This window comes from Colossoma macropomum, unplaced genomic scaffold, assembly GCF_904425465.1.
Source record: "Colossoma macropomum unplaced genomic scaffold, Colossoma_macropomum, whole genome shotgun sequence".
Taxonomy (NCBI): domain Eukaryota; kingdom Metazoa; phylum Chordata; class Actinopteri; order Characiformes; family Serrasalmidae; genus Colossoma; species Colossoma macropomum.
Genome location: NW_023494793.1, coordinates 8102064 through 8118726, shown reverse-complemented (window position 1 = coordinate 8118726; position 16663 = coordinate 8102064). Strand labels below are relative to the sequence as shown.

At 37.8% G+C, this 16663-nt stretch overlaps 1 protein-coding gene across 5 annotated transcripts in view; it reads right to left on the bottom strand.

Annotated features, from left to right (window-relative positions):
• Positions 1-16663, bottom strand: part of LOC118813169 (aminopeptidase O (putative)) — a 116309-nt gene that overhangs the window by 55922 nt on the left and 43724 nt on the right. For 3 of the 5 annotated variants that reach the window (XM_036578359.1, XM_036578362.1, XM_036578360.1), the window contains exons 8-11: positions 14197-14299; positions 13869-13976; positions 12225-12268; positions 7227-7287 (exon numbers count right to left, since the gene is read on the bottom strand). In XM_036578359.1, the coding sequence (XP_036434252.1) occupies positions 7227-7287; positions 12225-12268; positions 13869-13976; positions 14197-14299 (316 nt within the window). Of the gene's footprint in view, positions 1-7226; positions 7288-12224; positions 12269-13868; positions 13977-14196; positions 14300-16663 lie in introns of those variants that run through there. The other 2 variants (XM_036578361.1, XR_005007610.1) reach the window with 2 other exon arrangements.

Sequence of the window (16663 nt, the reverse complement as noted above, 5' to 3'; positions counted from 1 at the left end):
ACTTTTTAAACCTGCCTCTCTTGATGGCCAGGCTGTGGGCACTGAGTCTGTATTTGGTGAGGATCTGTCTCTGCTTCATATCTTGGACAGTAACAAGATATTCAGCCAATCTGTATTCCTGTTTTAGGGCCAGGAAGCAGTTCAGTCTGTTTTGTGAGGGAATTTGGTGTTTCCAATGTTCCAGGTAGGTATTTTTACTTTGTTTAATAATTGGGTTTACTCTCTCTACATCTAATACTCTAACTCTACCTCTCTCTCTTATACTCTCTCTACATCTAATACTCTCTCTACCTCTACCTCTCTCTTATACTCTCTCTACCTCTCTCTGCATCTAATACTCTCTCTACATCTAATACTCTACCTCTCTCTCTTATACTCTCTCTGCATCTAATACTCTCTCTACCTCTACCTCTCTCTTATACTCTCTCTACCTCTACCTCTCTCTTATACTCTCTCTACCTCTCTCTACATCTAATACTCTAACTATACCCCTCTCTCTCTTATACTCTCTCTACCTCTACCTCTCTTATACTCTCTCTACCTCTACCTCTCTCTTATACTCTCTCTACCTCTACCTCTCTTATCTCTCTACCTCTCTCTGCTTCTAATACTCTCTCTAACTTTACCTCTCTCTCTTATACTGTCTATACTTCTCTCATACTCTCTTATATCTCTATTGCTCTCTCACTCGTATTTCTCTCTTTCTCTCTCTCACACACACTCTACATCTTTCTTTCTCTTATATTCTATCCACCCCCCTCTCTTGCTCTCTTATGCTCACTCTACCTCTCTCTCTCAATTCACGTCAACAGTGCTTTGCTGGCGTGATTGCTGTTAATTACATTACTGCCAAAGAAAACAGCAAACAAGAAAAAAATAAAGATACTAACTTACTTACACACAGTCTCTCAGTGTACTTCAACAACGCTTTACCATGCCTTACAGCAATGAACACTACTAAATACAAAAGAACTGACATACGTATTCAATGAAATTTGAAAGGTAAAGTTACTTTATCTCTTGGTTCGCTCAGCAATGTTTTAAAGGCATGAATATTAAAAATTATATTACTGTCAAAACATATAAGTACAAATGGAGAGGAAAGTTACTAAGTTAATCTCTCTGCCTCTCGGTTCACTTTAACAATGCTTCACTGTAACAAACGTTAATTACATTATAGCTAAATGAACAACACATACAAATGAAAGACAGAAACTACTAAGTTACACTCTCTCTATGCTGGCACCAATGTTGCTAATTACATTATTGAAATACTATAACGTAAGAAAATTGAAATGAAAATTATTAAGTTACTTTCTTACTAGAATTTAGTAAATATTATGAGCCATTCACACTATCAGCTATCAGAATCTGCGGAGCCTTTTGGCTTGTAGGCCTAGACCATGGCATCGCCTGAAAGCCGGCTAGTCTCCATGCAAGGCTAATGGCTCACCCCAAGAGACTGGCTTTTTCTTCTACTCTCTTTTCCCTCCATTAACTCATTACAATTTGACGTCTGCTCCTTTGAGAAACTGGACGAACTTACCTCAGGCTGCGACTCACAACATGAGAGGAGAGACACTTAGCGTGTTTTGCACTGTTTGTATATTGCATTATCTGCATTTATTTTATGTATTTATTACCGGTGTAACAGTAATGACAAAACTAACACATTAAAAAGAATTTCAACCCCTCTACTGGATGAATGGGTATATCACCAACTACTACTAATTACATTATATTCAAAAGAAATAACTCAGGAAAAAACTAAATAACCAAGTAACTTACTGCCTCAATTCAACAGTGCTTTAAATTTTTTTGTTACTAGCATGAATGTTACAAATAACACTATTACAAAAACAAACAACCGAAGAAGAAATTATAAAGTTATAAAATACTTTTATCTCTTCCTCTCTGTCTCTCCTACATGATGAGGAGGATCCATCGTTTTGCTGACATATGAGCTGCTGTGACAATCCAGGCCTCTCTTGGATAAGGATTAGCTGTACTGATCACGGTTTTAGGAGCAGGGGTTGCTATGACTGCACTGAATTCTTCTGATTTTCAAACGTCCTCTTTGGTATGCTGTTACCTAATAGAGACTCATAAGCTACAGGTTGGAGAGGCCTTCTGCAGATTTCAGTGTAAGGCATTATAAACACCTGATAGCAGAATCATCAGCTAAAGTGTTGATTGAGCTCTAACAGTGGTGATTTGGGACTAGATGGACTTCTATGGAGTTTTATAGGTGTTCATTCAACACTAGGGATTTTGCTGTGCTTGTGTTAAGAGTAATGTTAACCTTAGGCTGACAGACTGTCTGCAGCTATAGCGTATTGCTTGGGAGGGTTAAACCGTGTGTTTTTGTCGACTCCTGGGAAGAGAGCGAGTCAGCGTGTGTGTGAAAGGGATATTTTTGTGACGCTGGAGCATATTTGGGGAGAGAGTGGGCAGTCCAGAGTGGGCTCTTAGACAGTAAACTGCCATTGTTAGCAGAGACAGCTCACATGGCTGCTTTATGGCTATGATGGCGGCTTTTATTCCGGACAGTCCAGCCTCCGAGCTCAGAGAAACTCCACCGGCAGCCCTATCAGAGGCCTGTCAAAACTGTGGACAAATGTGACTGGATATATGTTTTCATAGGCTTTTCATAAGCATTTTGCTTAAATGCATGAAATATCTTTCTAAGGCAAAAATAAATAGAAAGTCGATGTTACAGTACAGAGACCACATCTCCAAAGTTCAGTCTTAGAAGTTGGTTGTATTTTCTGTTTATCATGATTCAAGTAATCCCAAACACATTCAGTGATGTTGAGGACTCTCTTTTGTTCTGAGATTATCTGCAGCTTCTTTGTTTGATTTGCAAATTTTCTACTTTTTTATGTATTTCCTTTTCTCAGTAACAGCCTCTCGACAGCTCCACATTCTTTCAGATTCATAGTGTTGAGTTTGTCTTCTCACAGTGAAAGGATGGACAGAAACACCTGTGGATTTTTTTTCAGATCTGAAGTAAGATTGGAGCTTTAAGTCCTGTTTAATAAAACTGTTTTTTCACTTATTTTCCATTGACTTTCTCCTTCGTTATGGAAGTAGATTATTGAATATCTATTCTTCTCAGAAATATCTCCTGAAAAAGAAGTAACTTGTATATAATAGTTGTTCTGACTAGAAATTAAACAAAGGTCTATGATGTTTCCACAGCACAGTGTGTATGAATTTATTCCCAAAACAAAAAAAAAAAATAATTAGAAAAATGTCCTATATGTCCAAACTTATCAAGACACACTGTGAAAAAAATGATAGCAAGTGAAAACATCTTAAATTCAGTAAATATATGTAATATTTCTTAGTATAAGATTTCTGTAAGAATATTACAAGATTATTCAGTCTATTTCTAGATGTTTCTAGAGGTCTGAAAAAGGTGAGAGCTGGGTTTAGGTTTTGGGTTGAGGTTAGGGTTAGGATTAGAGACACATTTAGAGTAAAGAAAATTATGGTCACTTTAATAAATATTTAGTCTAATGTAACTTGAGAATAAATTAAGTATCTACAAAGCATCTAAAGTGGACCATCCAAATAATGTGTTACCATTTTATCTTGTGAAAATAGCTTATTGCATTGAGAGCTCATTTTTCTTTCTTAATATCTCAAAATAATGACTGCTTTCTTGAGATTTTAAGAAATGAGTTTCTTTGGGATACTAAGTCATTGTTACAAGATACTAAGTCATTATTAAGTCATTATTTCAACACAGTAAGTCAATGTGTTGGGTAAAATAAATCATTTTCCGAGATATTAAGGCAATATTGTGGCATACTGCTGTGAGAAAGGACCCATACCTATTGTTATGAATGTAACTTTACTTTGCAGTTTACTGCATAATTCCATGTCTGTTATTTCATACTTTTGACTACTTTGCAGTCAGTAGCTGTGCTTAGTTTTGACTGGAAACATAGAAATACACATCCTTCACAATTTTACTGATCCACCTCCTTCCCAACATCCTTTAAAACACACACACGCATGCAGACATACAAGTGTAACCACACCCAGAATTACATGTTCTCAATCCCCTTCACATACACATCAACCCACAGAAACAGACCTTGTTAGAGAATGGCCAGAGAAAGGTGAGAGAGGCAGGAAAGAGCCATCACACTGGACAGTTAAGGTGCATAGCAGCTGACATTTGAGTGAATGTCACTTTACTCCAACAAGCCTCAGTGCACCTCTCTGCATGCCAATGCCTTCAACACTGCCTCAGACGAGCTGACCACAGTCCACTGATAGAAGGCCAGTTCAGCCTTTTCTCCTATAATGGCAAATTTGGATATGAGAATCTATTCCACAACCAGTGGTTCATTTCTGTGGCTGCCCACAGCGTTAGCAGTTGGAAGAGGTCAAAAGAGGCCATGAGAGAAAGATAGGGAAGATTCTCGGTCCACCTCAAAACCCCTTTATTCCCCATTTATTCATAAATGCCCACTGTCTTAAAAATAGTCAGATGGAAAAAAGAGCTGTATTCCCATCTCATTACTCATTCTGTGGGTGTGTTTCTCATATATTTTGTGTGTGTGTGAGAGAGAGAGAGACTGTTTATTGTGGAGTCCAACTATTTCCTGCCATTATTTACTTTGAGAGACGTTCAAGTACAATGTGTTATCAAGCCCACAGTAATGGCCTAGAAGAGGAAAAAAGAGGGATTTTTATCTAAAATGACAAAATTGATCCTTGTGTTGGTTTTGGCAGCTACGCACCATTAGATGACTGCCGCAAACAAAAGAGGCATGCAGTGCTGGATCAGAGCAGGGAACGATCACCACAATGCCACAGCGAGTTTTACACTCAATCTCCACCTCTGCCTTTACGTCATGATGCTCCGAAATGATGTAAAACGCTTTCAACGTCTTCATTAGTTTCATTTATACATCAAATGCAGGTAGTTAAATGGGCACTCCAGGCAAAAAAATCTATAGTTTAATATTTTATTTGTCATGTTATGCAGCATTCTGTAACACATCAGCCCACCTGGTTTGACAGAATTCACATTTTCATGGCTTTCATCTCACAACAATACCCAGCATGAATTATTAAAATACACCACAAAAACAGTGGGAAACCCTGTGGTGTCAACAAATCCTGACTGGTGTCTTAGCCACTGACAGCAGATACAAGTTTTCACTCTGAGAAAAGGATCTAGATACCCAGCTAGCTAACTTGCTAACTTTAGCTTTTAGCTTGCTGTCCCCTTCATCTGATGAATCTTTTATGTCGTTTGATTAATCTATTCTCTCTATTGTAATAATAATTTGAAGGCAACAGTTATACAGCGGCAATAAGACCTTCGGCTTCCTTGCGGTAACATTGGCAGCAACTACCTTGCACAGGGGTGCACAACTCCGGTCCTGAAGGGCCGTAAACCAACACAGTTTGGTGATTTAGATACTTAAACACACCTGAATCAACTGATCTGTTAATTGCCAGGTTTAGTGGGTGTGTTTGAGTAGGGAAACTACCAAACTGTGCTGGACACTGGCCCTCCAGGACCAGAGTTAGGCACCCCTGACCTTGCCGTAATGTTAGCAGTACTTCATTGCAGCAACGTTAGCAGTAACTTCCCTGCAGTAGCGTTAGCAGTAACTTCCCTGCAGTAAAGTTAGAAGTAACTTCCCTGCAGTAACGTTAGCAGTAACTTCCTTGCAGTAACGTTAGCAGTAGCTCCTTGCAGTAACGTTAGCAGTAACTTCCTTGCAGTAACGTTAGAAGTAACTTCCTTGCAGTAACGTTAGCAGTAACTTCCTTGCAGTAATGTTAGCAGTAACTTCCTTTCCTTGCAGTAATGTTAGCAGTAACTTCCTTGCAGTAATGTAAGCAGTACTTCCTTGCAGTAACGTTAGCAGTAGCTCCTTTGCAGCAACGATGGCAGGAAAATCAGTAAAGTAACGTTAGTAGTAACATCCGTGCAGTAATGTTAGCAGTAACTTTCTTGCAGTAAAATTCGCAGTAGCTTCCTTGCAGTAACAATAGCAGTAACTTCCTTGCAGTAACGTTATTTACGTTCCTTTTGCATTCAGCAGTAATTAAAAAACTTTCAAAACAGCCCACTCTTGAAATAAGTTTTCCAAAAGTTCCTCCCAAGATACATCATCAGAAGGGGGTTTTCCTGGTCTTTTAACCAGACATTTTCAGTACAGAGACTGCTGCAACACCACTTTAGGATGTGAGTAGGCATGTTTACAACTGACATAGTGATGGTTACATTTTTCTAGCACAGATTGCCAGTACTAGAAGCATGAGTTCATTAACATAATCCAATACTGTGATATACTTGGAAAATGCTGTGATATTGAATTTAATCAACATCAGCCAGCACTGAGGGGTGATAACATAAGGAAAATATGTCTTGAGTAAAGACTGAAAAAGATTCCTCAAAAAAAAATTTTTTTCTCAGTTTTTGGGGCTGTGGCAGTAAAGGATCAACCACCCATGGAGGCCCATCTAAATCTTGGAATTCTCACTGCTTTTTGTAACTAAAACCTATAGATCAATTTAACAGGGAAACTAGTCGAGAAGCAACATGCAAAGGGGTGGCTAGAGATTAGTAACGTTGTGTAGATAGCGTGGGGAGCGTATGTCAACTTCACTCATGGAATGCACAGCACATACTTAAGGTAATGCCAGCCTTCCTCCACTCTAAGATTCAGTAGGAAAGATCCAGCACATCCTGTAGAGGACCACACATCAAGACTCTGAAGCTGAAGCAGAAACATGATCTCAGCCTAGGATCAAGGCGAATTTCCTCCCAGAGTGTATAACAATAGTCAAATCCAATAATAACCTGACCCACTCTGAACAGAGAGGATAAAATGCTCTTCTGTAACGTTTGCCCTCCATCACTACATAGTCATCATGTGCATTAAGTAGCGATAGCAATGCTGTTTAAACAGGCTTAAAGCAAAATAGAGCTAAAATTAGTGAGGAAGCCATACTATTCAAGCCTTGCATAAGCCTGACACCTCGCATCTGAATGCGAGGTTGAAAAATGGATTTCCAATGGTTCTAAAGCACTCGAGTGTGAAGCAGGGACAGCGCTCAAAAAACACCATTCCAGCCGTTGTGTAACAAGGTTGCATTCACTTGTGTTTGCATAATCAGAGTGCATTTAATCTTTCTTGATTAAGCAAACAGCCTGAAATAGACGTGAGGTTTGCTCTTGCGTTTCTTACCTTCGGAATTCCAGGTGTATCCAGCCAGTCCGAATAAATGGCTCCAAGGGTGAGGCCTTGACTGAAAAATCAGAAGCAGATACGCAGTGATTCTGAATGAATAACAGCTCTTTATTCCCTTTCTTTTGATGTGATTCATTGTAGAAACCTTCAAATAAAATGCCACATGTAGTAATACGGTAGGAGGTATGCGTGCGGCATTTCCGACAATGGAAACCAAATTTTTCTGTTTTGTAATTCAAGCCAGAGCCCTTTAAGGACACTGCAATCTTGTTAGCTTGCAGGAGCACACCTGCCTGCACATATAATCAACTAATGGATTCTTCCAGTCAGGTATGAGGGCAAATGTCCAAGTCTATGACGCATCAATCAAACACATTTAGCAAGCTAACAGCAAAAAGGGTGGGAATGCTCACCTTACTACTGAAAAGGAAAATGCTCGCAACACAGATATTTATGCTGTACATATTTCAGAAAATACTGCAGCTCAGCACTGACAAAATGTATCCTATTCTGAGTACCAGGATAATAAAAGCAAGTGCACATTTCAACTTGCTTTGGTATGTTCTGATTAGTTGACCTTGGCTCTGAGAAAGTGTACTGTGTGAATAAAACAGATACCGAAATAGGGCACATATGCAAATAAGTCTATCACCCATCATCAGAATGAAAATCTGAGCCATGCTGAAATCTGTTCAATGCCAGTTTTAAATGTTCAACGGTACAAAATCACAAATGCCTTACTTTTATGGAAAGTACACTGCAGAAGTTTAAAAGGGCCCATATCCTACTTAAAAATCTCTCTTTAACTTAGCATTTAATTAAAACTCTATGTCTCGTGGTATTTATCTTTTAATTTGATCTGTGCCATTTTCTCATGATTCTAAATTTTAATACTTATAATTTCTTATATAACAAGAAATTGTTTTTTGTCACCTGTCTGTAAAGCACTTTGAGCTGCCACTGGCATGCAAAGTGCTATATAAATAAAATGTATTATTATTATTATTATTATTATTATTACTATTATTATAGTTTTTCTTGTTTTTTATTTCTCAGTGTCTTTGTTTAGATTTTTGCCAATCTGATTGAATTCATTCCGATTACAGATTAAGACTGAGGTGTTTATATGCACTCTACTGTAAACAATCTCATGGAAAATTTCCGTTTACATGCACACTACAAGTAATCCGAAAATCCAAAATTATGCACGTGGGTAGAGTACCACTTAGTGTAGATGTTACCATGACAGCGAGCATCACGTGAGTCAGGTCAGAGTGAGACGAGCAGCAGTAAGCAGTGCTTGTGTTTTTAATTGCTTTAAAATGATGTCAGACTCAGGAAAATGTACTTCACATGTACTTATTGAAGAAGTCCGAGAGGAAGACGTCATGTTCTGAGACTAGATCAGACTAGTCTATTCCGACAGAGGTATATACATGGACACGTTATATTCCGATAGAGGTATTAGACAGATTATTAATGGATTATTAGGCTGCATGTAAGGTCCTCTTATGATGTCTTTATGGGTTTATGTCCCAGAAACAGTAATAATTCATTTTTATATGACCATTTTCCAACCTCTCTTTATCCTTTAGAATTACACAGGCCCTTCAGTTACTGTGCTTTTAAGACTCACATATTTAAATGACTTTTATTCTGAATGGCTGTATTTATTCAAAAAGCAGTCAAGACTTAACCACTCCTTATAACTTGAATGGCTGGGGCTAAACTGCTATCGGCCCAACTGGTATACACAACATATGTAAATGTGTTTTCATGACATCACAAAAGCAATACATTCAAAACAGGCTGTTCATGCAGCTTAATTTTGGTATATGGACTGAGGAGAGAACATTTAGAATCTTGTAACAATGTTTACATACTACATCAAACTTTCTACGATATGGGCTCTTTAATGTAATCACAACGTCCGATTGATAATGTACTAAATGTATCACTCTAATGTACTTCAATCAGTCATTGCTCAACCTTTAATGAGGACATGGAAACTATGGAGATCATGATAAGCCAAATTACACAGACTCAAAAGAAGAGACAGGGTTCAGATAAAGGTTAAAGCGAGAGGGAATGCAGGGGGGTGAAAGGAAAAAAGGAAGACAGATAAACTGAGATGAAAGAGAGAAAAATGGAGAGACTGTTGCATGCTGTAATTTTTTCAAACAACAAAATTCCCCCTTTGTTTTGACTTGGTCAGCAGAGGACTAAATGGGCCAGATTAGTGCTGGGAGGATGGGGTTTGGGTCTTTGGACTTAGCCACCTGAACTGACAGCTCAATACAGGAGTCAACAGCTGTTTGGACCCAGACGCGATGTTCCCTGGGAAAAAAACTCCCAAAATGCTTCACGTCTTCCCACCGGCCACAAAACACAGTTACGGCAGACTGCATGGAAGGCTTTGCATTTTTAGACAGCCCAATCTTAATCATAACAGCATGTCTGCTCTTACGAAAGCAAAAACAGAATTACAAGTTGGGAAATGGAACTACTAGGATAACTAGCAGTTCCTGGCCAAATGTTCTGTCAGACTTAATTTTAATTATGATTAAATAGGTTTAAATTAGGTCTGAAAATAAAGAAATGTGCATTCTTCTATAATTACCTACATTCTATGGCTCACACATGATAATTTCCATATCCATGCTCCGCCCACAAACGCAACTGTTCTAAGCAACTGTTGTGACGTTTGAGAAGCTCTACAGAATGTTGGCAAACATCCCATTCAACCTTAAAAGAAACAGTGGTGCACAATGATACTGGACAGATAAAAACTTTGCAAAATCGGCAAAGTAAAATCCTGTCAGACACATTATACACACAAGTTTCAAGTTAGAAAAACCCTCTGGTTATGCATATTCCCACTGTTCTGCATACGGGGGAAGGGACTGTACCACCATTTAAAGTCCAGTCACACTGTCAGTTAGGCTTGCTCAATTTTTCAGTTATATAAATAAACATTCAGAGCAAAAATCATGAAAGTTTTAGTATACTTCTAGAGATATTGATATTTTTAATTCAAGAACGAATAAAGCATGATTCCAACATCTCCCAGAGTTCATTTAGACTGTTAAAGCTGGTGGAGGCATGGCTATATCGGCACAGCCCAGCATGACCATCCCCCCTTATCTACCATGGGTCATTTAGTTTTGTAACTTTGTAAAGATCTACGATTTCTGTGCAATTCACGAAACTTTTATTCTGAGTCAGTCAGTATGCCAATTTGTGCTGTTGAACCGTGTGCATGATTTTTTTTTTACCCCACACTACCGAATGCCTGTGAAAGAGGTAAGTTTAAAAATGAAATAACCTGAACTGCATTTGCACCGAGAAATATTAATGTGTGTTCAAAACACTTCAAGATAGAAGATTTCAAGAAGGCTTTAAAGTTTGGATGTTTGAACAGCAACTAATCCAGACAGGAACTCTTTTCTGTGGACACTCAGAAAACCTGAACTGAGACAGGCTGCCTGTAACTGAGCTAAAACTGCTTTAGCTGATGGAAAGAGAGGTTGCTTGACAAGATTACAAAATCTTTGTCTCAGCTCAGCAGAGTTCAGAGGTAAATTCATTTTTCATTCATTCCGTGTCTCTTCTATCTCTCTGTGAACTTTTCGGTTAAAAATGATAGTTTTCTGGTTGCTTCAGAATCAACTCTAAAAATGTAAACTTATTAAATGAAACTCCAACTACTACTGGGGCCCGGCTGGTAAGACTGCTTTACTGCAAGTCTGAAGGAGGTGCATAAGTGGATGGTTATGGATAAACTCTGTGTGCATGGGTGAGAGAGCTTGAAGTTGTTGAGCAAGTGAATGGGAGTGACTGAATGAGAGAGTCATGTCACTGCAGTGATTCTTGAGAGGTGAGTCCTCTCTGAACCATGCCCAGAGACTGGTGTGATTTTTTTCTTGCCTTTTTCTCTGAACTGGCTTTGATGGCATAAAAACATGTTTCTTTAAACTTCTGACAGGATGCAGCACCTTCTGATGCTAAGAAAAAGCCAAACTGACTACTCCCCTTTAACAGAGATGGAGCCGCTCCTCAGTTCAGTACAGCAACTTCACTAGCCAATTGTTACTCAGATCCTTGTTACTCAGACTGTTAATACCGCTATACAAACTGAATTCTATCAAATTCTTCAAATTCTGTACTGTACTTTACTAACCTATTAACTATTTGAAATGAATGTAGTACTACATCCTGAAGGAAATAATGTTGTGGATTAAACACAGCCACCAAGTAGGCTAGGCTATAGTGATAGCTAGAGCAGATTAGCTTGTATTTCCTTATTCAAACATATAACAGCTGTGCTCAAATGATAAATCATCATAAAACATAATTTGATCAAAGCATGTTTATACTCATCTGATGCTCAGTAAAGGCATTTGTTATCCACTGCACACTTTACACATTACACAACAATGGGGACTGAATGGGGACTCTGCAGCTACTCTGCAATGCTGTCTGGGAGAGGTTTTGCTGCTTGTGCTGCACCGTTCTGGATTAAAACTTATTTGATGTCATTTGCAAATTTTTTCTGGTTACAAATGCCATGCTGCCACACTGCATGTTGTTACAGCTAATCTAAAGTAGGCACCACAATGAAATCATTTAAAAAGTATGCTTGACTAAACTTTGTGACAAAAACTCTGTTCATCTATCCTAACAGTATAGCCTGCTAAACACATACAAAATAAATATTCATAATAATGATAACATATTGCAAATTTGAGGTATTTTGACAAACAAAAACTGAGTGGTGTGCTACAGTTTCTCTTTAGGTTGAATGGGATTTTTGCCACTAGTCTGTAAAGCTTTTCCAACCTAGCAACAGTTGCTACGAAAGAACAAATTCGTAGGCGGAGCATGGATAGGTCAATAACTCAGTGGTGATAATGGAGACCTGCATTAGAAACCATTTGTTGGCAGTGGAATAATAAAGTATGCGGCAGTCACGATGTTAACAGAGCTCATGCCTACCTGCTCAAAGCTGGGAATGTGTCCAGAAACATCTGAAGGAAATCCTACACGAGACAATCAGAGAGTCAGCAAATGCAACGTACAATTATGGTCCGTCTGAAATATACACCCATTGCTTTCCCCACCCACCTCTCCTTCCTGCCAGTGTGGGTCTCAGAGAGTGGACATGAAAAAATTCCATCTCTAATCAAATCCAATAAACCTTCCAGTGAATGGAACAGTCCTGCATACATTTCGGGTGCCTGGCGTGGGCCAAGGGTATTTCAGAATGTCTTTGCTAATCAGTGCAGCAAGGGAGTAGGTACATTTCCAAAGCCATAAGCTCTATAGGAGGAATGTAAGAAATGCACACATTTTTGCTCATATACTGGTCATGAGCATGTAACTCTCTGTATGTAGATGTGGACGCTGCTCATCAGAAGTTTGGGAAAGCCTAGAATTTCATTTCTTCTAAATAAAACAGCATGCTTTCTATGTTAGTTTTCAAAAACAACATTTTAAAGGCAAACCAGGTTTCCACTGAGGAACACAATATCACGATCAATATTTATAGCAGTATTTGTAACAGTACTACCTTGAGAATCACACCAAACCCCACAGATTTCATCCTGTTGCTGTGTTGTCAGCACTGAAATGTTTCAGCTAGCTTTGAGGCAAATAATTTTCAATATGTTCGGAAAAGAAAGCTGTCAAACCACACTCTTAAGTAACAAGGAAGACATTTTGATGATCATAAGGCTGAGTACTGAAGCTTAGTACACAGTCTGAGCGTTAGCAAACAGCTGTTTTACACTAACAATACCTCTGCAGGTACAGTAATGTACGAAAATCAAACATCATCTTTATTTTATTTCCAGTCGAAAGGGCCGTTAAGTACAAGTTATTCATTTTTCCGGAGATATTTCAGAGAAAATTAGATACAAAATAATCCAGTTGCATAAGGAAGGAGAAAGTCAAATGAAAAATAGTGGAAAACAACATAGTTTCCACTGGAGTTTAAACAATTATTAAAAGACAATTAAAAGCAATATGGGACCTGGTGGACAACCAAATCTGTCAGCATCCGATAAACAGCACTTCAAGCTTTGTAAGAGAGAAGCAAATCAAGCTCTACTCTTGCTTCAGATCTGAAAAAATCCACAGGTGTTTCTGTTCATGTCAACAGAGCCTGAAAGGATGTGTAGCTGTCAAGAAAGTGTTACTGAGAAAACAAAAGCAATAAAAAAGAAGAAAATTTGCGAATAGAAGCTGCTGGTGCTGCACAGAAAATGCAACCACCTTCTAAGACTGAACTTTGGAAGTGTAGAAAAAATTATCCCTGCAGATTTCTTTGAATAACAAAGTAAATCACCCAAAAAGAACTGAAGTTGTAATAAAGGTAAAGGGTGGACAGACTAAACACTGAAAAAAATATATTAGATTGTTGTTGGTGCTCCTGAGCAATCTTCTGCTAAATGTGTTTCTGTTATTTTCAGTTTTCTGCTTTGAGTGAATAACTTGTACTTAATGGTGGCTTGGCCATGAAACAAAAGAATGTTCAATGACTTTTGTACAGTACTATATTTTTTAGAAATTAAGAGAAAACAGTCAGAAAATTCAAATATCAAAAGATGACAAGCAATGTAATTCCTAAAACTGCAGTACCTGAGACAAAATAAGCTGGCCATGGAATCCTCTCACAAAAAGTCTGAAGAAGCTCAAGAACTCGTCCTCACCCACCTTACTAGCCAGAAACTTCAGGAGAAAGTAACCCTTGGAAATAGATCAGAAATATAAAAGCTCTCAGTCTACACAATCCTCACTGCAACCCTGAGCAGATGTTAAAATGGCTCAAATAATTTCAGGTACAAGACCAACAACCAGAACATGATTAATTCTTTGCCGCACTACAGGTCAGGTTAACTCACACAGTTTTGCCCAAGCTAATGCCTTTACTTTCTTAGGCCTTTAAGGTTAGCTTTTGCACACTTACCTTAAGGTAGTGTACTTGCATGAACGGTTTTCCAGGGTTGAGGGCATGTTTCACTACGGAGGCTCCAGACTCACTGACTTCTCCTGTGGTGTCCTTATTGGGCCTGCAAGGCACACGGGTACAGTGCACTTAGCTGACTGATGGCTGTAAAGGAAAGCTGCTGCATTGCTCATGGTCTGAGTGGGGTTACCCTGACAGCAGTAGGCATTAAAACCCACTTAACAGCCCACTAAATGCCTCTGATATGCATGCATTTGCAAAATGATAGCACAGCCAGCTCTGCTCTTAGCACTTACTGTAGACAGATCCTGGTATATAAAAGCACTGTAGAAACAAATGTTATCGACATTTAAATCACTGCAAATAAGCAAACACATTATAAAAAGTGGAGTAGAATTACTTATCAGTTATAAGGTATCAGTCAAAAGTTTAGGCACACCTACTCGGAGAACAATTTTCCTATCTCTATTTTTACTGTGTCACACATTTTAGAGCAATAGTGAAGACATCTAAACATCAAAACTATGAAATAAATGAAAAATACATTACGTAGTGAGAAAGTAAAAAAAAAAAAAAAACTAAAATTGAAATTTCTATTCTTTAAAATAGCTCCCCTTTGCCTTGACTCAGCTTTACCCACTGTAGATCATTCTTGATGAGAAGATACAACTGTACGCACATATATATATATATATATATATATATATATATCTATATATATATATATATATATATATATATATATATACACACACACACACACACACACACATATATATATATATATATATATATATATCCTGTGGGCAGCATCCTGTCACCACTGCTGAAGGACTAGAGGATGACCAACACAAACTGTGCAGCAGCAGATGAGCTATCGTCTCTGACTTTACATCTACAAGGTAGACTGACAAGGTAGGAGTGTCTAATAGAGTGGACAGTGAGTGGACATAGTGTTTAAAAACTCCTGCTGTGTCTGATCCACTCGTACCAGCACAACACACACTAACACGGCGTTAATGTGTGTTACTGTAGTGCTGAGATTGATCCACCACCCAAATAGTACCTGCTCTGTGTCCAAGGGGGTCCTGACCACTGAAGAACAGGGTAAAAGGGGGCTAACAAAGTATGTAGAGAAACAGATGGACTACAGTCTGTAACTGTAGAACTACAAAGTGCACCTCTATAGTAAGTGGAGCTGATAAAATGGACAATGAACGTAGAAACAAGGAGGTGGTCATAATGTTATGCCTGATCGGTGTATATATGTGTGTGTGTGTTTGTAGCAAGGGCTACTGTATATTGTCAAATATGAGGTTCTGCTGAGGTGATTTGCAGAGATTGTAGTTTCTGAAGATTGCTTGTTGGGAGGCATTTAAAAATGTTTATTTGAATTTTTTGGAAATAAACTATACCAGGGAGAAAACCATACTTGTTATACTAAAGTGTAAACTGAATATTTGTACTCTTTTACTTTTATTTAATTACTTTTCCAAGAAAAAACTACTTTCTCTCACACTTTCATTTAGAACTTCAAAGTATTTCAAAGATTATAAATCTCAAAGGTTAACAGGATTTTTTTCTCTTTTTATTCTCTCTTTTTTTTTTACAGAGCCCTGCTGGTGACATCACATATAAATAATAATAATTTTAAATAAAAATAATAAAATTTTATAACTATACAAGCTTGAGTACGTGCAATGTTGCAAAACATACTCACTTGGATATCTTTACAGTGGTGATGATAATAAACAGGTGTTGCGATGTCTACAACACAAGTATAGACATTTCATTTATTATCTAAAATAACCATAAAAATAACCATAAAAACTAAAATAACTTACATTTCTCTACATTAGGTCAATAAAAAAAATGGTAAAAAAATTCTTTGGTTACTGTTTTGCCTTACAACACCCTTGACATATTTCTCTGCCAAAGAGAGTATTTTTAAATATGTTTTAAGCAAAAATCTTCTCAAAATTATTGTAAAACAAAGTCTCGGGCATTAGGCATCACATTCGTAACTATTTAATGTAACTTTCTGTGAATTAGTTTCTAAGCATTCAACTCTTTAGACGCCTGGTTCCTATCACCACCACTGTGAATAATTTTGACTCGTTAAGTTTCTCTAGACCGGCCCGTTTCACATCAAACCACTCTCAATGACTTTGTTTACATATTAATGATTTAATTATGCAGATACGTTGGTGGATCCTCCCTTTAAACCCTTTACGTTTGACTTTTATTTACCTGAGTATGTTTACGTGTAATATTTAGACACAGTAAAGCGTAACCATTTGACACAGCAGCCATATTTTCACAGTTTTACAATTTTACAGTTTCTCTGTTATTTTTCATACATATGCATCAGTTTCATTATTTACAGTGTATTTGTCTTAGAGACTAATTTCTAGCATTTAGGCATATGCCTTTAAATTAAAATGGCTTTAAGCTTATGAAAAACATA